At 36.0% G+C, this 20,644-nt stretch overlaps 6 protein-coding genes and 1 long non-coding RNA gene across 8 annotated transcripts; 2 read left to right on the top strand and 5 right to left on the bottom strand.

The window, feature by feature from the left end:
• Positions 1 to 159: 159 nt before the first annotated feature.
• On the top strand, positions 160 to 5,391 carry LOC135083352 (serine/arginine repetitive matrix protein 2). The gene is made up of 6 exons (XM_063978090.1): positions 160 to 386; positions 1,545 to 2,897; positions 2,979 to 3,291; positions 3,491 to 3,634; positions 3,988 to 4,063; positions 4,146 to 5,391. The coding sequence occupies exons 2-6, from the start codon at positions 1,553 to 1,555 to the stop codon at positions 4,302 to 4,304; spliced, it is 2,037 nt and encodes a 678-aa protein (XP_063834160.1). The 5' UTR covers positions 160 to 386; positions 1,545 to 1,552; the 3' UTR covers positions 4,305 to 5,391.
• Positions 380 to 1,502, top strand: LOC135083361 (phosphatidate cytidylyltransferase, mitochondrial). The gene has a single exon (XM_063978103.1). It carries the CDS (start codon positions 419 to 421, stop codon positions 1,427 to 1,429), a length of 1,011 nt encoding a protein of 336 aa, XP_063834173.1. The 5' UTR covers positions 380 to 418; the 3' UTR covers positions 1,430 to 1,502.
• Positions 5,392 to 5,590: 199 nt separating the features above from the next.
• Positions 5,591 to 6,925, bottom strand: LOC135083370 (uncharacterized). The gene is made up of 3 exons (XM_063978114.1): positions 6,793 to 6,925; positions 6,215 to 6,452; positions 5,591 to 5,885 (listed from the first exon to the last, which is right to left on the bottom strand). The coding sequence occupies exons 1-3, from the start codon at positions 6,876 to 6,878 to the stop codon at positions 5,721 to 5,723; spliced, it is 489 nt and encodes a 162-aa protein (XP_063834184.1). The 5' UTR covers positions 6,879 to 6,925; the 3' UTR covers positions 5,591 to 5,720.
• Positions 6,926 to 7,937: 1,012 nt separating this feature from the next.
• Positions 7,938 to 9,652, bottom strand: LOC135086584 (cyclin-C). The gene is made up of 3 exons (XM_063981340.1): positions 8,867 to 9,652; positions 8,671 to 8,763; positions 7,938 to 8,582 (listed from the first exon to the last, which is right to left on the bottom strand). The coding sequence occupies exons 1-3, from the start codon at positions 9,455 to 9,457 to the stop codon at positions 8,460 to 8,462; spliced, it is 807 nt and encodes a 268-aa protein (XP_063837410.1). The 5' UTR covers positions 9,458 to 9,652; the 3' UTR covers positions 7,938 to 8,459.
• A 2,295-nt stretch (positions 9,653 to 11,947) lies between these two features.
• LOC135083344 (uncharacterized) lies at positions 11,948 to 13,923 on the bottom strand. The gene is made up of 6 exons (XM_063978080.1): positions 13,790 to 13,923; positions 13,455 to 13,713; positions 13,173 to 13,306; positions 12,513 to 12,573; positions 12,253 to 12,370; positions 11,948 to 12,176 (listed from the first exon to the last, which is right to left on the bottom strand). Exons 1-6 carry the CDS (start codon positions 13,866 to 13,868, stop codon positions 11,991 to 11,993), a joined length of 837 nt encoding a protein of 278 aa, XP_063834150.1. The 5' UTR covers positions 13,869 to 13,923; the 3' UTR covers positions 11,948 to 11,990.
• Positions 13,924 to 14,685: 762 nt separating this feature from the next.
• On the bottom strand, positions 14,686 to 15,751 carry LOC135083336 (uncharacterized). Its single transcript, XR_010259581.1, has 2 exons — positions 15,547 to 15,751; positions 14,686 to 15,365 (listed from the first exon to the last, which is right to left on the bottom strand). It is a non-coding gene; the product is annotated as an uncharacterized LOC135083336 (long non-coding RNA).
• A 200-nt stretch (positions 15,752 to 15,951) lies between these two features.
• On the bottom strand, positions 15,952 to 18,571 carry LOC135086572 (uncharacterized). 2 transcript variants are annotated; one of them, XM_063981326.1, is made up of 5 exons: positions 18,209 to 18,571; positions 17,784 to 17,928; positions 16,861 to 16,991; positions 16,313 to 16,366; positions 15,952 to 16,055 (listed from the first exon to the last, which is right to left on the bottom strand). In XM_063981326.1, the coding sequence occupies exons 1-5, from the start codon at positions 18,276 to 18,278 to the stop codon at positions 16,030 to 16,032; spliced, it is 426 nt and encodes a 141-aa protein (XP_063837396.1). In that variant the 5' UTR covers positions 18,279 to 18,571; the 3' UTR covers positions 15,952 to 16,029. The 2 variants fall into 2 exon arrangements, 1 of the variants encoding a protein (XP_063837396.1); XR_010260530.1 differs by lacking the exons at positions 17,784 to 17,928; positions 18,209 to 18,571 and adding an exon at positions 17,309 to 17,508 and having other exon boundaries at positions 16,303 to 16,366.
• Between the last annotated feature and the right edge of the window lie 2,073 nt (positions 18,572 to 20,644).

The following is a 20,644-nucleotide window of genomic DNA, read 5'->3' as shown; positions in this document are numbered from 1 at the left end:
CAATCCGAAGAATCATCTTCAAGAAAAACTAAACACACACCACGCGTCCACGCTGGACTTCAAGACGTGCTCATGATTTAAAATTTTAAACGACTGCAACAAAGTATATTCGGTATATCAAATTATATATTCTTTGACAATAAACGTCATTAAATAAAAAAGTAAAAAATTGTCTATGGGAGTTTCGATAATGTCGATTTTGTCGTTTTTCTCGTCTGTAGACCAATTTTTTGGTTAATAATTTTAATACCACTAAAAAGTGATGACACAAGCAAATATCAACGTGTTTTGTACAGTATAGACATTCATACAACTTTGTGTTATATCTGTATAATTGAGAAAACAGCAACTGTAAAAATATTGAAGACAGTGCAATTCGAAGTCAGGTCAGCAGTTCCCTATTTTATAATATTTTGGCATGGCATCAACAGTAGCTAAAGCAGTCGGAGTGATCAAAGATGTTTCACCATTGTATTATAGGATTTTGTCAAAATTCCCTCAAAACTTCACGTTTTGTTTTGCATACGGGTCGGCCGTAAAACCTCAAATTGGCAACCAAAAGAAACACAACATGATTGATTTGATCTACTGCGTCGAAAACTCTCATCGATGGCACGGAGCGAACATCGAAATGAACCCGTCTCATTATTCTGCTCTTCGGTACCTTGGCAAAGGCTTCATTGCAAGATTCCAAGAGAATTGGGGAGCCAAAGTTTATTTTAACACTTTAGTTGAAATGAAAGAAGAAAATGTCACAATCAAGTATGGTGTAGTCTCACAGAAAGATCTGATAGCTGATCTCCTTGATTGGAATGATTTATATCTATCAGGTCGGCTCCATAAACCAGTAGAGATCATCAAACAAACCAACAGCTCTCAGTTGCAGAATGCCTTGCAATGCAACCTAAGATCAGCTGTTCACACTGCACTACTTATTCTACCCGAATCATTTTCTGAATATGACTTCTATTTTGCCATTTCTAACTTGAGTTACGCTGGGGATTTTAGAATGACATTTGGAGAGAATAAGAATAAAGTCAGAAATATTGTGCAGCCACAACTATTGAATTTTAGGGAATTGTACAAACCTATCCTGCAACAGTTTCACACATATGTGGATTTCCCTACTGGAGATGCACAATGCCATCAGGACATTCATCCAGAGACCAAATTACATCATTTGATGCAACTGCCCATGGTGCCTCAACAGAGGATAGTGAAATTCTGGAACCATGGAGGTCTGCAGCAGGATATGGAAGATGTCCTCCGAGCTGTTGCTTACGACATTGATTGTGCTGTAATTCTGAGACAAATACTCAAAGACTTGGTATGGCAATCCAGTGTGAGGCAATCTTTGAAAGGAATAATGACAGCGGGAGTGATAAAATCAATCCGTTACAGTGCTAAGAAAATAGCAAAAATGTTTTAATTCTATTATTGTATATAAATAAACCTATCCCTAAGTCACTTGTACAAAATAAAGTTAGTATTTAAAGAAAAAATTTTTTTGATTCAATACTGATATCCTTTTTTCTTTTTTTTAGGTTGGAAAATGCTTTCAGACGAATCTAGCAGTGATTCAGAAACTGGTAGATTTAAATGCAGATCCAAACCTCAAGATGATTCAAATAAAAATAGGCGCAATGAAGATAGTACACGTTCAGTAAGAGGCAGGCCTGAAAATGAAAGGTTTAGTAGGGATTTTGAAAAATCCAGAAATGAAAGGGATCGTTTTGATAAACATGCTAGAGATCGTGATAGGAGTAGATACTCCAGAAACTCACCAAGTAGAAGGAGCCCGCCAGGTAGAAGAAGTTCACCTGTCAGAAGGAGCTCACCAGGTAGAAGAAGCTCACCATTTAGAAGACATTCACCGATTAGAAGAACCTCGCCTGCTAGAAGAAGTTCTCCTGTAAGAAGAAGCCCACCAGTAAAAAGAAGCTCACCAACCCGGAGAACTTCCCCAGCCAAAAGAATATCGCCAGTTAGAAGAAGAAATTCTAGAGAAGATAGACGATCACATGAAAGATCCAGACATGAGGTAGATTCAAGAAGTAGAGCTAAACCTCAAGAAAGAAGTGATAGCCGAGAAAAAAGTAAACTTTCCAGACCAAGAACTGCAAGATCACCTGAACGCAAACGAGACATGAAGGAGGAAATCTTGCGTAATATTACTGTTGAAGAAAAATATCCTGAAAAAGTTGGTAGATCAAGAGATTTAGAATCAATATCTCCTGATCATAGAAGTAAAAGATCAGAAATCTATAGACCTCCTGCTACAGAATCAAGGAAAAGAAAGAGTGAGAGTCCTATAATTGTGGAAGAACATAGTGATCCGTCAGATGAAGTGCAACCAGGCTCTTACTACAGCTTAATCCCTGCTGTGGTCAAAGAAAAATCTGAAGAGTCAAGCGAAATAGACTCTTCTGATGATGAAAAACTCAGAGCTAAGCTTTTAAATTTAGAAAAAGAACTGCATAAATCTAAAAGGAAAAAGCACAAAAAGAAACACAAGAAAAGGCACTCAAAGTCTGGAAAGGAAAGTGAGCAAGATACAGCCACAGTTGAAGTAAGCAGCACCACTGATATTCCTAGTAACACTAAAGCTGAGGAGCCTAACAGTGTGCCAGAAGTTTCTTCGACTCAAAAGAATAGTCAGAAAGAAAGTGGTGAAGAGGGGGAAATTATAAGCGATGATGACTCCCAGGAGCAGTATGAAATAGACCCAAATGACTTGAGACATAAGTTGAAGCGATCAGTGCACAAATCAGATAGTAAGAGGGATGTATGTGGACCAGCCTTGCCTCCACATTTAGATAAACATTCAAGGTCAAAGTCTCCAGTTTTGGAAGGACCAGCTTTACCTCCTCACTTGGACAGGAAACCAAAACATATAGGTAATCCTATTCATACAATTTTGTTCTTTTACATATTTCATTTTAACTAGGAACAAGTCTAATGTTATTTTAAATTTTTAGGGCCATCAATTCCAGAGAACATGAGGAAAGTTCTCTCAGAGAGAGATCCTCAAGAATATGTGAGTTCTGATGAAGATATGGGAATTGGACCCCTTCCTTCAGGATCAGAGGAGAAATGGTCGGATGCTCATCGTCATCTTGAAGAAAGAGCTCTGGACATGAAGATAAGGAAGATAGAGGGACACTCATTGGACAGATCTAATGTAAAGTCCAGAGAACAATGGATGTTGGAGTTGCCAGAAGGGAAAGCTAAATACCTTGGCTTGGAGGCACGCAGCTTCAGGGCCAAAGAGGGACCTGATATGTCAGATAGGTAAGAAATTTTGGAATATTTTAGCCACTGTTTATGGAGCTGTTGAGTATTTCTACCAATTTAGAAGGGTATTCCACTGTAAAAATAATGTGTTGTTTACCTTTCCAATATAAAATTAATTTAATTCATTATTGAAAAAGTCTGCATTTCATGCATTTCATCACTAGTGGCATACTCATCACCTAGCATACGGTTTCAGATCTAGTTGGACCGACACCCCTGAAGAAAAGGCACGTAAAGCTGCCGGCATAGCCAAGGAAGAGGACTCCGACGCCGCCCTGCAGAGGGAAGCCAGGGCTCGCGCCATCTCCAGCAGGGATGAGCAGCAGGAGATGGCGGTCAAGTAAGTTACGATATAAGACTATCGCCCGTGTTCACAAACATTACTAGAATGTCGCACAATGCGCGTGGACGCACACAGTGACATACCAACCAGTCAAAGAGCTCTATTCAACGCTGTGCGTTCGATTTGCTGCTTCACTTAAGCAAGCATCGTTTTGTGAATAAAAATACTTTGAAAATGAGGCTTGAAATAAGCTATAAGCGAATAAAAGAAGATCTTTCTTTTTCTACTGAACTTTAAAAATATAACGTAAACAATTTTATAATTTAGTCATTTTTACATTATTATTCTTATTTATTTTTTTAAATAAAGGGAGAATTTTATTTATAAAAATATTCTTCCTCTTTTTATAGGAAACACAAAAAGAAGCATAAAAGAGATGAAAGTTTATTGGATATGCATCAAAAGAAGTTGAAGAAGAAGAAAAAGGTATGTTTAAAAATCACCTAATTCTACTAATAGTTTACATTAATGACTCATTGTGCCTCTAACATAAAATTGTGTATTTCAGAAGGATGAAAAAGATGACGAAAAGAAAGAACGTCGTCCCTTCAGCCGTGACGTAGATCTGCAGGTGAACAGATTCGACGAGGCTCAGAAGCGGTCTATAATCAAGAAGGCACAAGGTTTGGACTCCCGATTTTCACGCGGCGAAGCAAAATACCTGTAAAATGTAGGGCGAAAGCAGATGATGGATATTGTATCAACTAAGCAACGGCTTGTTTGATTCCATAGATAGACAGCGTGTGTTGCCTAATATAAGCTTCTATTGTGAAATTGACTTGATTAAATTTCAACATTTAGATTTTATTATCCTATTGTTGTCGTTTTAATAATAAACTGACTAATATACAACAAGCAATAATCCGTTTGTCTCGAATATGTGTAAAGAAATATAAAAATACAACAAGCTATCCGTCCTCTGCTTAGAGCCGTGAGCTTCAGCCAGCAGAATAGTTAAGTCAGTAAATGCTGTCTTTTATGTAGATTTTATGTAATTAATTAAGATATAGCTCATACCCCTCAAATAGGATCTCGAATGTACACCGCAATAACGTATTTACGAGAAGATTGGACGCAGAAAAGATGAATTATAAATAGTTTTTGGTAATAGAATCAGTCAGTCGACAAATGAAATTATTTGGCTCGTTTTATGAAACGACACTTAAATATAATTTTATTTTAAGTGAGAGCAGAAATTCAAGGTTTTCATGCTTAAAAAGCAATAATATCTCAATTCGCTTCGTGTTTAATTTTGAGATAGATATTGATTCTCAATCGTCTGTTGAATTTCAATATCTAGGCCAAATACAGGCTAGAATCTTTTCTCGAGTGTAGATTCAAACTTGAGTATCGTTTCATCTAATAAATTACGGGCCTATATTAAGACTTAGTTGATTATGATTATACGAATACGCTGGTAACGTAGTAATCGTTATGGCTTTTTACATGATTATTATCCAATGCAATACAAAATTAAAGGCGTATTAACGCTAAAGGGAGAAAAACAGAACAATAGTCATAGCGACTAAAAACTATTTTAATACTATGTTTCGAACAGTACGCGTCGTAATCTTTTAGCAATGTTTTTATTTTTCCATATTGTTAAAATTAGCCAATAACCGTTTTTGATCGGATCAATGTGATTATTATGATATGAAGCGTATTTTTACTGGTAATTATTGTTACATTGTACAAAATCGTATACACAGTAACATGAAATATTGTTCATGTAAATAAACTTCTTCTTAAATTTACTTTCATTTATTTTAATTTAAACCAAACTGCCTTTTATCGACTTAAAAAATATTTTAATGAGCTCTTTTCCTAAGGTTGTAGCTATTAGTTAATTGTGCCTCAAATTGCCAAAAAATCGCCTGTTACGAATAGTCTACTAAATGACAAATTAATTTCAAGTTTTCTGACGTATAATGTATGAAAATAAAACATAAACAATTTCGTTCTTGCATACAGTAGTTTATTCAGTCGCGCCTGCTTATTCAGAGCTAATTACATCTAAGAATATAAAACAATCACATCAATGATACGTCAGAGCTAAACTACTATTGTAGGCCTCTTAATTCCTTTACATGACGGTCTTCGCGTCGATCACGTCTACTGCTGACGTAGCATTGAGTTTCTCGACTGATGGGCAGATCTTGACCTTGCTGGTTTCGCAGCATAGCGGCTCTTCGGCTGTCATCTCGGCGTAGACCCAGGGTTTGTCGCAGATCTTGTAAAATGCTGACAGCTGCGAAAGAAAGATTTTTATTGAATATTTTTCACACAAATCGCGCCATTAACAATGTTGTAAAGAACTTATTCTACTTTAGATTAAAGTACCTAGTATGGAGATGGTATGTTTAACCTTTAATTCCAAAAATGTATTACCATGTGAAGGAGACCTTTACACCTTCCTAATACAGTGGGATTAAAGAAAACCATATTTTGACACTATTCCGCTATCTTTAGTCATTTGTTATGTGGTAATAGTTGATCGTTAGGGATTCCGCAGGAAAAAGCTCCAAATAACGGACTGCAGTTGCGATGATTTTACCAAAAAATTACATAACTACCTACCTTCAACTCAGTAGCTTCCTTCAGCTTGTTACACAAGATTTCTGGTCCCTTTGCTTTAGTAGCTGTAGCTAGAGCGTTGCACAAGCTCTTGCATGTGTTTCCACCTTCTTCGTCACACTTCACGATCAGGCCAGGCGTCTGGGACAGTAGAGGCGCCGCGTCCACTTCTGGGGTCGACGTCGGGAACCCACCGCATGAGCAGTTCCCTTTAGGGCCCTCGTCGACGGCGACTGTTCCGCTGAAATTATAACACGGCATATTGTTAATTGTCTGCTAGATATACAACTTTTCCATATCTTCCTCCCTGTAGATCCGGACTACACAGGAGTTGCAGCGGTGGGAATAAGAAGTGGAAATAATCCCTTGCCCGTAACTGTATCTGAAATTTCCAGATTTCGTCCAAGCATTCTATTCCACTTTTTAAATGCGGTACCATTTGGGACACGGAGAAGTTGTGTTTTTTTTTTTTAATTACAAAACAAGGCAGGTATTTGACCACAATCGCACCCGATGTTAAGTGGGATGATGCTTCATGATGAAGGTAAAGCTATTAACTAGGAATGTAACTATTTTATTACCTTGGCTTTTCTTCAGCGAGGACCACGGTCAGTCCCACCAATAGGACGATGCAGAGGTCACAGAACATGGCCTTGAACGAGGACATGGTGGTAGCTGTTACTGCCTACGACTGGTAAGGAATATGCTTCGGGGAGAACCTTTATATCGTAGGGGCGATGGCGGTACGGTGTCCATGGGTGATAGTTTTGTAGGACTTTTGTTTTGGTATTTTATCTTTTATTACATTAGCTCCATGTTCTAGTCTTGTTAATTTTATTAAAAGGTTAATTGTGAGCTGATAGAAGACTCAATAAAATGTATTTCTATTAATCTGTCGCTTTTCGCTACTTATTCTGTCGGACAATCAACAACAAAACAATAACTATCTAAGTCTTGATGTAGGTAAGTTATAGGAAGTTGGTGGTGGTACAGACATGTTTTAGACAGCTCCAGATATTTATTTGGGATGGTGATTGCCATTAAAACTCCCGGCAACTCCCCAAAAAGCATCATACGTTTCCTAAACGAAATACATCAATAATTTTATAGAAATAAAGTATCCCACTAATTACTGATTCATGGGCACCTCGTTGTAATGAGACTAGTATGGTGTTATGATATGAAGAGTCGCTTGTTGATCGTTGAGCTACTTATACAATAAGTCGTTTCCTCGTCGCGTGTCTTTGTTTTGGTAATCATTCGACACGAACGGGAATCGGTGGAAACCATTCGCTTGTCTGATACGTTAATAGGATTATAAGATTACCTACTAATATTCGTTTGTATAGAGCTCTAACCGAAGATGACCTAACACAGGTATGCACACACGTGATAATTTTACAAAATATGTCTACCAGAGGAGGACCTGCGTGCGTCCATAGACGTAGCGAATAACTCGGCACTCAGTAGAACATTTTTTTTTACTATCAAGCTATTTATAGTCAATAAAAACTATGCTAACTGGTCAGTGGTAATCAATTAATATGAAGATATTTTATTTGGACACAAATTAAAATGAACATGACATCTGAAAGCTTATTTATTAAACTATTAAATAGATGCTATCTCATTTTACAACAAAACTTGTTTCTTCATTGTGGAAATCAAGTATGATTTATAAGATTACTTAGGTTTTACAATGTAAGGTTAAATGAAAACAATCAAATCTATTAACAATGTTTTATTTCATGTTTACAGGTAAAAATACTGGCAGTCTTTAAAAATAAAGATTGATCATTGTCAATATTTACAACATTCATTACATTCAGGAACTTGTGAAAAATGGTCTGGCGTCATCACAAGACCTAATTTTCTATAGGCACTGATTAGTGATTCATTTGTTTTTATTATTACATCATACAAATATTAAATGAAGTTAATTCCTAAATTCTAGAAGTACGTTTATTGTACTGAAATTGTCAATAATGTTATTACATATTTACAGACTTTAAATATTACATACAGTTGTACCAATTCATTCAAGGCTCAAACCTACCGAACTATACCAGTGAAACAGCTAACCAGATTAGTTTGCCTTAAATATTTAATAGTTCATACACTTGACCGAACGCCACAAATTGTGCTGGTATCACTTATAGAATTGATATAAAAATAAAGCCATACTACAAACACCCATTTTCCTAAGTCTTATGAACTCTGATAGGAATTATTATTAAATAAATGACTATTATCTCTGGGGGGCTGGCTTTGGTTTTGGCATCTTGGCTAGGAGCCCTTGTATTTCCTTCTTTTCATCGTAACTCTTCCACATTTCATACAAGTTAATGATGGACCGCACAATCTCTTGAATCTGTAAAAACGGCATGTGTTAAAATAATATAATGATTTTACCTCAAATTATTAATATATTTTCTGATAAAACTAACACTTTTTATTACCTTGTCCATATCAACATTCAATTCAGCAAACCAACTCTTTTGGTTTTCATTCCCTAGCATTACACATGCTATGTGTAAAGCAGCTATTGCAATCTGAAAGAATAAAAAAACAACAAAATAAATTATTAAATTTAAACAAAAATAAAATAACCAGAAATAGATGTTAATAGATCTGCAAAATATATCTCATAAATACCTGATATGGTGGGTATAGTAAACTGACATCAGTTCTCAATGAATCATTGACTATTCTCCATGCATAAGTTAGCAATTGGTCATCTTGGCCCATATCTTGAACAAATAAAAGCAGGGGTCTGTATGGCTGATACACTATGAGACAGCAATCCAAGTTCTCCAATAAATAGAATTCACACTCTAGTATGTGGTTAGATCTGTAGGGAAATTCTTGCTGCCCGTATGCATAGCCAAATTTAGTCTTGATTACAGTCTGACAAGTAGTCATTACTCTAGAATTAGAAATTACACCAAATTCTTCGACCTTGGAAGCCAAGAACACGCATGTAGGAGCTAAAAGTAACGGGTCTATGCACTTCAAAGAATTCCTTGCGTAGAACCTCTTGAAGTAAACTGTAGCCGTGGCAATCACCTGCTGTCGCACCTTCAGTTGCTCACCCAATGCTTGTATGATACTCGCAAAGAAATTGAATATTTTCTGATATTCTTCTTCGGTTAGAATATTGAGGTCATGTTGACGGTCTCTGATTAGATCTGTTTTGTCTAGTAACCATTGCTGGTGATGCGAACTTTGCCAAAAATTACCAGCCATTATTTATCTCGTAACGTATAGAAAATAGATTTATCCTTAGAATTAGGTTTTAATGCATGTAAAAATGCAAAAATAGCAGAATCTGAAACGAACGGCGCTACACAAACGTCAACAATAAATGTCAATGACCGACCGAACTGTCAAACTGACATTTGAAATTTGAACTTCTATGTCAGGCAAAGGCATACACACAACTCAGCCATTGAAAAGATGCTTATTAATTTGTTATAATCTTTTTCGTATTGTATAGCCTGACCAGATCCCCGATTACGGTAACTTTTATAACGTCTACAATCCAGACGCGTTTCTGATTCTGCGATACGATTGGTCAAAACAGCTGACGTACGCTGTTGAACGACCAATCGTATCGCAGAATCAGAAACGCGTCTGGATTGTAGACGTTATAAAAGTTACCGTAATCGGGGCTCAGGAACATAAAAACCCTGGCATAGAGGCGCGTCAATTGCATTTGATAGTGCAACACTGAGTACAGTCGTACCTGTGTTAATTTAATAGGCTAACTTTATGTATCAGGATTCAGGATTACGGGCTAATTTGATATTTTCATAAATAAACAAAAAAATATTATTATAGGTAACCTGGTTTAAATAAATTAAATGAAACCATCAATCGAGTTAGTAGGATTTAGTTTATTATTCATCAATAATCAAATTCAGAACTTGAATATTCAACTGCAATGTTTGCTCATGAACGCTTCAAACTCGGTACTTCTTTCCCAATTCCATAAAATTCAACACTTAGAAAGTGACAAAAAACTTTAAAATAGGTATTTGAAACAAACCACATCTAATTTTCATAGTGGACTGTACTATACGATAAACATGTCAGTCAATTTGACAACCTTTGTCGGAAACATTATTCAATGAAAATATTGTCCGAACCCTTAGTATTTCTCTTCGACAAATATTTTAACACATTGTGAACCACTTTTCTTTTACGACTATAAAAATATTTTAGCAATTTAATTCACAAAATCGATTGCGCGCATTTAAAATAAAGTTTGTTTACACTTTGACAGCAATAGACTGACATGCAAGGTGACCATGTCAATGAAGTTTTCAGTTACTGTTGCCATTAAAAGAAATTAGTACCATTAGTTTTCCGCAACATGGCGAGGGTTTTTATGTTCCTGGTCAGGCTATATGGTCCCATTAACCATAAAAATTAACATTTTGAAACCTTTATCATCTAAAAATAAAGAAGCGGTCAGAAAACTCCTTCAAAGAAGAGATAACCTTGCTAAATGCTAAAAAATAATTTTGTATTTCGAGCTACGTGCTCACAAGGTGACGACACATGCGGTATCGGCACATTATCTGATTAGCCCTTTCGGACCCGCGCTTAAACTAGAAAGAAATTTGTAATTTTGAACATGAATTTTAGGTCATTTGGGGCCGCAGATTACGAATCTGCTATAATTTTCCAGATTTTCCGCCGCCATCTTGGAAAATTCATATACCAACAATTGTATCAAACTGGGCCCTTCACTTCCTACGTACAATTGTGAGGGTCAAAATTGTAAGGGTTTTGGAAATTTTATCAATGGCATGTATTCTGAAAAACGTATTTATAACCAGTAAGGAATAAACAGGTTTAATTTTTATACCAGTATTTGCTATTTAATATTGGTTTGTGGGCAAAACCAACTGTTCCATGAGCTCAACAGTAAATATAGCGCTCGAAATATTCCTATGTAGTTTTAATATCTCCTGGATCATGAACAGCATCTCCTGGAAGATGTTGACGATTGAAGGTCTTCGTCTGCCATACCGCTTGCATACTCAGAGGTATGTATCGTCATGAATGTCTGAGCCTTCATCAGAACAAGAGGAGTAGTTCATCTGAAGTAGTTGAAACTAGCTTTTGTCGTTGTCATCGCTCTCATCCCCAGATGCATTGAGCATCTCTGCCATAGTAGCGTCGTTTAAAATCGGAAACATGGTGCGGAAACCATGAAAAATTAATAATTACGAGAAACTTAAAATACGCATAAGGTATTGTAGGGCCCACGTCGATACAATTGTGTCAGTAAAGTTCGTTAAGCCGTTACGCCAAAGCCTTTGCTTACAAGTAGTCACTGTTATCACAAAAAGATGCTATTTTGAACTATTTGTCTAATCAATAACTTGTATATTACTACAATTAAAAAATAAAACCATAGTATGTACTTTCTTTCGCCAAGTCGGGGAGCGCAATCAGTCATGAACTGTACAGGTTGTAACCTGCTCACCAACTGCGCTTCGGACAAAATTTGCACGGGAGGTGAAAGAGCGCATCCCGCACAATCGTACGATACTCAGCCCATCCACTTCCGATGTAAAACTAATGAAATAATCTCGATTTTGTAACCCGCACAATTGTATTGGAGCGGTCCGAAAGGGTTAGGAACTGTGTGAAAATATTGACCGTCTAATTTGCCATCAGCTATTGGCTATAGGTACATAGACAACAAAGGTAATAAAACAACGGTTTGATAACAAACTTATTAATTTTAATTTGTAAAGTTCAAGTTTTAACCGGATATATCGGCAAGAGTGAAATCTTTCAGGAAATCGTTAATGGCATCGAATAGTTCTTCGCTGAGCGTCTGGCTCACAGTTTCCAACTGGGATTGGATTACGTCTTGCGTGATACTCTGCACCATAGAGCTGATTAAACTGTTGAGCAGACTCGACCCAAACATACCGTCCATTGAAATCTGAAGCAAGCATTTACATGTTAATTTATTACGAGTAAAATTATAAATATAATTAGTTTATAAAGAAATCACATACATGTGTATCATGGATATCGATTTTGATATCTAGCTCCCTCAAAAACAATTGACCTCCTCCGAAGATATTTGCTCCCAGCCTGACATCAACGCCAACTACCAGTCGGTTTACGAACACCCTGTAAAATAAAATTTTAAAACCAACGGTTGACAATAATACATGACCTAAGTAGTCGTCATTTAAACAGTATAATTTTTTTTTATTAATGTTACTTATTTGCTTTAAAACTTCATGTTAATCACAACAACATTTGTGCTCACCTGAAGTTACCGCCAGCGTTATGCGTAAGGAAAGCAATGGAGGCTCGGGCATCGTAACTTCCTGTTAGAGTAAAAAATAATATTATAATTATGTTAACTAAGTCTTCTTAAGAAATGCTGATAAATTATTAGAGTCATAGACCCAAGGGAGGCTTTTTGTCTGACGGAATCAATGATATTAAAAACATCTTAGGACGGAATAAGTTAAATGAAAGGCCCATAACAATTCGCCGACAAAACCCGAACATACTTTATAAGGTTAGTGATTATCCGAATTTTCGTTTATCTTTTTGTTTTTGTTTGAATTTTAAAATGCTAAGATATTAATCATTATTAATTATAAGATTAATATCTTAGCATAGTACGTACCTAATGCCAAACAGCTGACTTTACTAAATAAATTGATATCAACAAAAATCTAATTCTTATATGAACATACTAGCTTTTGCCCGCGGCTTCAGCCGCGTGAAATTTAGTTTGTCGCAGATCGTCATAAATTATAGCCTATATGTTATTCTGGGTTAAAAAAGAATAATACTGTAAAGTTTCATCAAAATCCGTTCAGTAGTTTTTGCATGAAAGAGTAACAAACATCCATCCAGACATCCCAACTTTCGCATTTATAATAATAGTATGATTGTTATGACTAAGTAGACTTACCGGTGGTTGTAATCCATGGGACAGTAACTTGAAGACCCAAGGTCAGGCGGAGAGCGTTGAAGGTGACGTGGTCCACCAAGAACCATCTGAGACCCTCCACTCTGAAGTTACGGATGTTTGCCTCACCGCGGACTCTGCCAAAAGAAAAAAATCGTTAAGACGAATTGTTTTTGGCGCGTTCCTTTTATAAAAGTCAAAGGTGTCTTGGATCACAAAACATGTCTAGGTGCCACCTATTGGTAGGTGGGGAGGGCTGGTTTTGATGTGACTCACTCGACTTACCCGGTCGCAGTGAATAGGAAAGGTCCCATATGGTCGATTACGAAGGGGTCCAAGACGGGGACGTCGTCGTTGCCATTGATCACCACATCCCTGAAGCCCTCGAGGGCGTTTTTGATGACGTCGCCGATGAAGCTGCGTTCTTGGCGGTCCAGCGAGTTGAAGTACTCCACGACATGGTCCTCCACTGACAGTTCAGTGTCTGGAGCTGCAAGCTTCACGTGGTATTCTTGAGGACTTAAACTTTGCTGGAAGCTATCAGCTGAAGGATGAATAAAGAAACAATAAGTTATCGAACCCCGACAAATGGAAGTTTAGAAAGCAGGTGTGTAACTTACCAAAATGTATATTTTGTAACGTAGGTCCCGCATTGGCTAACGCCAAAATTGAGAGAAGAACAACACTCACAACCTTCATTTTGAATATTCAACAGCTACGCACCAGACAATGCTAAAGCTGTGCTCCATTATCTTCAAAGGTGTCCTTCTTATATATTTTTTTTGAGATTAAGATAATTTATTTGCTAATCAAAGTAATTCGCATCAAATTAGGTATGCTACTTACCTAAGTAGATACCGACATAAACTATGTTTATCGCCAGATTGCTATTATGCGTAATTATCTGACAAAATAATAAATCAGTGCTATAATCCTAGTACAAATCTTAATAGATCTATTATTATTATTAACTATTGTGATTAAAGTTTTTTTACCTTTACATAATTAGTTTGTTGTTTTTTAAGAATGTCAATTTTAACTGTTTTATCGTAGGTGAAAAAATAGGGACATGAGCTTATACACGCTAAGAAATTTCACCGTGTCTGCCGAAGGCAAGACAAAAGTCATCATGTAAGCACACGACAAGAATTTCGTCGGACCTAGTTACGAAAATTTGTCGTGTCTGCTACAAACAAGATAAATCGGGCTGTGTAAAGGATTTGATTTTTTTTTGGGAATTAAAAAATGCAAGAGACTACTGGGTTCATCCAATTAAACAACAAAAAGCAGAGTTTGGTGGGTTCATTCCTCTATATTATATATTCTCACGTAATACGAAATATGAAGAAAAGCTAAGTATTTTCGTATGAAAATCTCCACGTTTGACAAGTTGTTAAGTTAGAAAATGAAATAAAACACGAAGATACATAATAAAATGCGAGAAAGTATTCCTCCATACATAAGATTGGCTGTAACGTTGAGGTAGGTATAATTAAGCAAATAAAATGTTTCTAAGTAGGTTTATCATTTAATCAACGAAAAGTCAAAATCGTATTCTTCTGTGTACGTTGTATCCCACTACAAATTGCAGTTTAGTTGTAGGTATTTTCCGGTACGAGCGACAGGGTTTTTAGTAGTTATAGCCTGGCCGGGTCGAGTATGATGGGATATGAGACTGCCTTGTTTCGTAATACTCGGGGTATTAATATATTTTGTCAGTTTGATTCCATTAATGCCGAACATCATTCCCCCTACGTTTTTGTGTGTTGCGCACCAGTTTGATAACCTCAAATTGAAAGTCGACCATTTCCTCATCACTAAACTTATCTACACTCAATGCTATGCTTTTAAAAAATGCCATGGCACGACTCTCTTCTTGTGTCTCTTCTTCGTTAGTAACAGTTTTTATGAATTGCGTTTGCGCATTATTTCGGTCTACCTCAGAAACATCCTCTTGTTTTATCCTTTTTTTTGCGATACGTGAAATTTTGGGAGATTTTTCCACATTTGAAGCTAAGGGTATGTTTCCATCAGTTTCAAGACGTGTTGTAACTTTGTTTAAAAAAAGCATTTGATCATAGAAATCACATTTACGAACGCTCTTTGCACCCGATCCCGATTTCATTTCTTTACGTCTTTTGTTGCATTTTATCCAACGATCGCGCATGTTATTCCATTTCTTCATTATAGACTTACCTGGAATGAAAAAAAATCATAACTAGGTAATTTATCCCCAGATAAATTTAGGTCATTTTGAAGAGAGCTATTGAGTTCGTCATAAAAGTAAATATTTTTCCTCTGATGATGGCGCAAGATAAATATCTGCATGTAAATTTTTAAACACTGAAAATTAAGCAATGCATAATGTTGTACTCACCATATTCATTTTTTTGTTTATCTGTCATTTCTTCAAAATCATTGTTCAGAATAATAAATATTTCTCTCCATGCTTCAAAAGTGGTTCGTCTTTCTTTGTAAATTTCTAAGGTTTTGTTCCACAATACGGGTCGAGCCTCCACTAAGTTTATAAGTAACTCATCAGTATAACCTAACTCAGTCATATTATTTGACTTGGATGATTAAATAAACTTTTTGGCGAAAACCTTACATGGTCTAGAGTTAATTGCTTATAAGGTCGAAATATTTTCCATACATGATTTTAGGTACTTCCTTACAGAAATTGTAAGGGAAAGCAGGAAGAATCGTAATACCACAGAATAATAATAAGTACTACGTAGTACTTAATACACTTAATCGAAATATTTGCAGAATCTTACCTTAATGCTGCCCACTTGAAACGCCAATTGCAAAGAGTCTACCCAGGTGTCCGAACTGTTACTTTGGAGTCGAATCGAAAATTTTAACTGGTTTGTTCCAAAATTAATGCTGAAAATAAAAAAAAACAATAGGTAAGATACAAACTCTAGCTATAGCCTATTAACTACTCTTTCAAGTGTTAGAAACGACAAGCAAAACACGAATCCATACTTCAATGCCAGCCTAGGTTACACAAGGTAATAAGTAGGATAATTAGTTAGTAATAAATAAGAAACATTTATTAGTTAAAATAAAATTAATAATCCATTTACTCGTATTAAGTACTACTTAGAGTTAGGTGTTTTTAATTACTTACGACATTTTACCTGACCCGTTAACAGGAATAAACACTAAAGCTCTTCCTTTTACTGTGTATTTATCTGAAAAAAAAATCACCATCGAAAATTTAAAAAAAAACAGTGTAATTACAAAGATTCAGATCTTCCCAAACAATTACATAAATAACTATTATTTTGATGATTAAATTTTAAATCTGGTAAAATCTGAGTCTGACGTGTCTGGCTGGCCTACCTATTGTCATCAAAATAAAATTGAAAATAATGTAGGAGTAGAGACACCTCAAAGTAAAACAAAACACTGTGGTGTCTTAACCTTGCACGGTTTTAATAGATGCTGTTCTGTTTTGCGACAAATAAAAATAAAAATATTGATTAGCTGTGGGTCTAGACAAAGTGCAAATTATAATCGCAAAACCAGTCGAAAAGTGGTCGAAAAGTTTTTGTATGGAGTTTTGACGGATTCGATTTTCGATTCGAACAAAAAGTGCGTTTTGTCTAGGGGGGCTGCTGATGACTGTACTTTGATTATTTGATTGACGACCTAGTTAGTGTACGTTACGAGAAGAGTCCAATACCTGCACTAAGAGTAAGGATCGGTATAGTGATGGTCCCGGAGGCCTTCAGGCTGGCTTCAGATGCGTCCAGCGCCTCGACAGAGAAATTCTTCAAACCAACCAGCTTGAGCTGAGTCGTTTCGTATGATATTCTAAAAAGAACGAGTCATTTAGAACTAGGCAGGTGCAGCATCCTAAACCTTATAAATATTTTGTTTAACCTAATACTTATAGGTATGCCTCTAAAAATAAAAAAAAACAGAATCACTGCAGGTGTTTCCTATCATAATGTATTATCTTTCAGTCGATACCTAAATGATTTTTCATCTTGGCCGATAATTATTTTGTTACCAACTTTTACTGTTTTACGTGTTTTTTTTTATAATTGTACTTAGTTGATAAATTCATATAAAAATAAAACCATGCGTATAAAAAAAAACTAAAAGACTAAGACTACTTATATACTTACTCACATAGGTGGTGTCGTCAGCATCGCTGATATAGGCAAGAGTTGAATTTCTCTAAGTCTAACTGAATGATAGCTATATCAGTTACATTGTAATAAGTAAATAGTAGGTAAGTCATTACACTAAAATACAATAAAGTAACTAGGGTAAATAATCAAGGGAAGTACAAGTATAGGTTGTTGTTGTGTGTCTGTCTTTGATTTGCATAAATTAATAGTGACTATGTGTCTGGGTGGATCATTTCAACAATGATATGATTATCATGACATTCGTTAGCAAAAAAGATTAAAATTGCACGTTATCTCTATGCCGAATGCGTGTTTGATTGAACTAAACTTAAGTACTTAGAGCTAAAATTGCAACAAAATCTCCCTACTGCCTTTCCAAAATTAAACTAAATACTATTTCTAAGACATTTGGCTGAACAATTTGATACCACTTTTAAAACATCTCAGTAAGTAAGTGTCTTCTACTTACCTCACTCCATATCCATCATAATTTCCGTTTACCGCTGGTATGTTAATTTCATCGAGCGAAGGGAGTGGAAATGAAAATGGTCCTCTTTCCCCGGCTCTCCATTTCGTCAGTAGAGTTAACAGATTCTCCTCTAAAGTGTTCTTTGCTAGAAGAAATGTTCAAAATTCTGTATGATCCAAGTTACTGGTAACTTGCTCTATCATGATCCGAAATACTGAAGGGATCAAGCTGAATTTCAAATATACCGGAATTTAAACATTCAAATGTAACGATTTTTCAGTTGATTTCAGGACTTCAAGCTAAATTAGGTAATAACTATTACATGTGTGATAGAAAAAATGTACAAATTACATGATTTTATATTAATTAGGTAAATAAGTTTAACATTTAGAAAATTAGAAAACACATTAAAAACATTCACTCACGAGTTGTGTCAATTCCGTTAACCACTAACACTAATGTAACCGTCTCTAAAATAACGAAAAGGGACTTCATCTTGTTATAATTACTGCACCGACTATGACGAGTTTGTCACGAAACATCATATTTATACCGGTATAAAAGTACTATTCATAGTCACAGGTATTTACTGTTTATTTACTGAAAATCGGCTGATAAGTCGTGTCTCATAAATACCAAAAGCACAGTCATAGATTTAACTGTTTGTCAGTGATGATAAAAAGGGCGGTTTCCTGATATTTTCGGTGTAAGTAAACGTAATTTGGTTTATATCAGCTCAAACGGATGGAAGGTAAGTGTTATGACTTAATAATCTCTTTAAATACTGAGTTATTGTTCGTTCGTGTTAGACTTCTCTTGAATTTTGCCGGTCAAGGGCAATAGTTAGTAGTTAATTATCAGTTGACTGAGAAACAAGTTCAACACAATCGTAGTCACTTTTGTTATTAATGACCGCCCAATGGTGTAGTAGCGGAATTATCACATTGCACAGGACACGGTTCGATTCCCGTTCGGCACAATTTTCGTCCTACTTTGGCATAGTGATAAAAAAAATAGTGTGTGAATTTAATCCTATTAATGTAACCTATTGTTTATTGTATTTCTAGCTTCTGCTCGCGGCTTTTCTCTTATGGGTATCGGTCGGTTACAGCACGGAAATCGGAATGTCTTTAGCGGGCGCGCCTCCGCCCATCCTATCGTCATAACTAAACTACCCTACCTATTTATGATCGGAAACACTTTTATCAGAATTAGCTTAGAATGTGCGTAGTGCAACCTTTATTCTCTTCAAAAGAGACGTTGTAGAGCTAGCCAGCATGGGCGTACCAAGGTACCCCCCGCCCTGGAAATCTCTTTGAAGGAGCTAGTTCATACAATCTGACTTATACCCCTAGGGCCAGAAGCTGTTAGCTGTGTATGACTTGCCCACTCCAAGAGCAAAGGCAGGGTTCGCCACGGCGCGTAACTGAGAAGATTCCCGATTCCCGTGGCCGCAGTAAGTAAGTAAGTAGTAGAGCGGTGCGTGATCTAGACATAAATCAGATCAATGACGTCGATTGCAGGCAGCACAGTGATCTTGTGGTTATTAATTAATACAACGACCTAGAAATGAACGTTCCATTCATAGTAAGATGAACTGACGTAATACTCGTAGTTAATAGTAAATTAGGTAACTGCTTATTATTTCAGTTTATTGATCTAAACGTAAAGTTTAATCAATTAAAATATAATGTACTAAGTAAGGGCTTAGAAAGTTTATGACGATCCACCTACGGCAACCAAGCATATTTTTAGAAGATCCATTTTAAAACCTTATGTTTTCTTGTTTTGTTAACCTTTACCGCAATGAACTGCAGGGTCAAATGAGTGCCAGTTTTATCGTGATTACCTATATCTGCGGCTTATGTTATAGGCGGGATTAAGTAAATCTGGCACTTGTGGTTTGGTACTATTACTTTTTCTGTGCTTGTGGTCGTGAGCTTGCCTTGGGTAAGTAGGTACCCCATTAGCAGAGTCCATAGAGGCGATAAAACAATATCATCGCCTTTAACAAAAGAAGAAGAAAAGATTTGGAAGTGGAGGCTCGTGTATGTTCTGGCGCAGCTGGTAGAGATTGGGAGATTGACTTCTTTCTAATGTTGGTACCGACCGTATACAATTTTGGAGGAGCCCCATTACCCCCGACTGCTGACGACCACTAGTGACAGTTTTACAAAAAAAAACTAAGGTAAATAAATAATATCAATGCTTAAACTTTTATAGCTCTAGTATAAAACCCGCCTTAAATAAAATTTTATTTTTGGTTATAGTTCCCAAGTAGCAACAGATTATCTTCATAAGGCATTGAAGATATCTTGAAGACTAGTAGCCTAATTCCAGCCGTTGTCTTGGCCAAGACAATAGTCGCACTCAAGAAATCTTGAAGTTATGCCCCAAGACAATGGTAAGCAAAAAAGGGCACAATCCTTTGGAAATCACTGAGACAGAGTTAAGATAACGCTTAAGGCAGACTTAAACCCTAATTAAGAGTGTAGTTTTAAGAATTTCTAAACAAGTACTATAATATAACTTGAAGTATGACTGTAGACAAGGAAATAGAGTTGAAGATATCTTGAATACTTATTTAAGAGTAATAATTATTTTTACAGCTAAGGTTTATTTAACTTCATGAAGAACTATGTAAGACACTTTTTATTAAAGAGGAACTTTAATTTAGTAAACATTGTGATCTTTAACACTAAATCAACTTTAGATAAAGGTTAATGAAAATGGCGATTAAATTATTTTAATAACTAATTTATATTATGTCTAGAATAGACCGTGAATGTCATTTTTGCATAGGAAATATAAAACGCATTGTGGTTTCTCGTGTAAAATCAATGGATAATGTTATAAAACAG

The sequence above is a fragment of the Ostrinia nubilalis genome, chromosome 2 (assembly GCF_963855985.1).
Source record: "Ostrinia nubilalis chromosome 2, ilOstNubi1.1, whole genome shotgun sequence".
Classification (NCBI taxonomy): Eukaryota; Metazoa; Arthropoda; class Insecta; order Lepidoptera; family Crambidae; genus Ostrinia; species Ostrinia nubilalis.
Note: the sequence above shows the minus strand (reverse complement) of the source record. Positions and strands in the feature narration are given on the sequence as shown.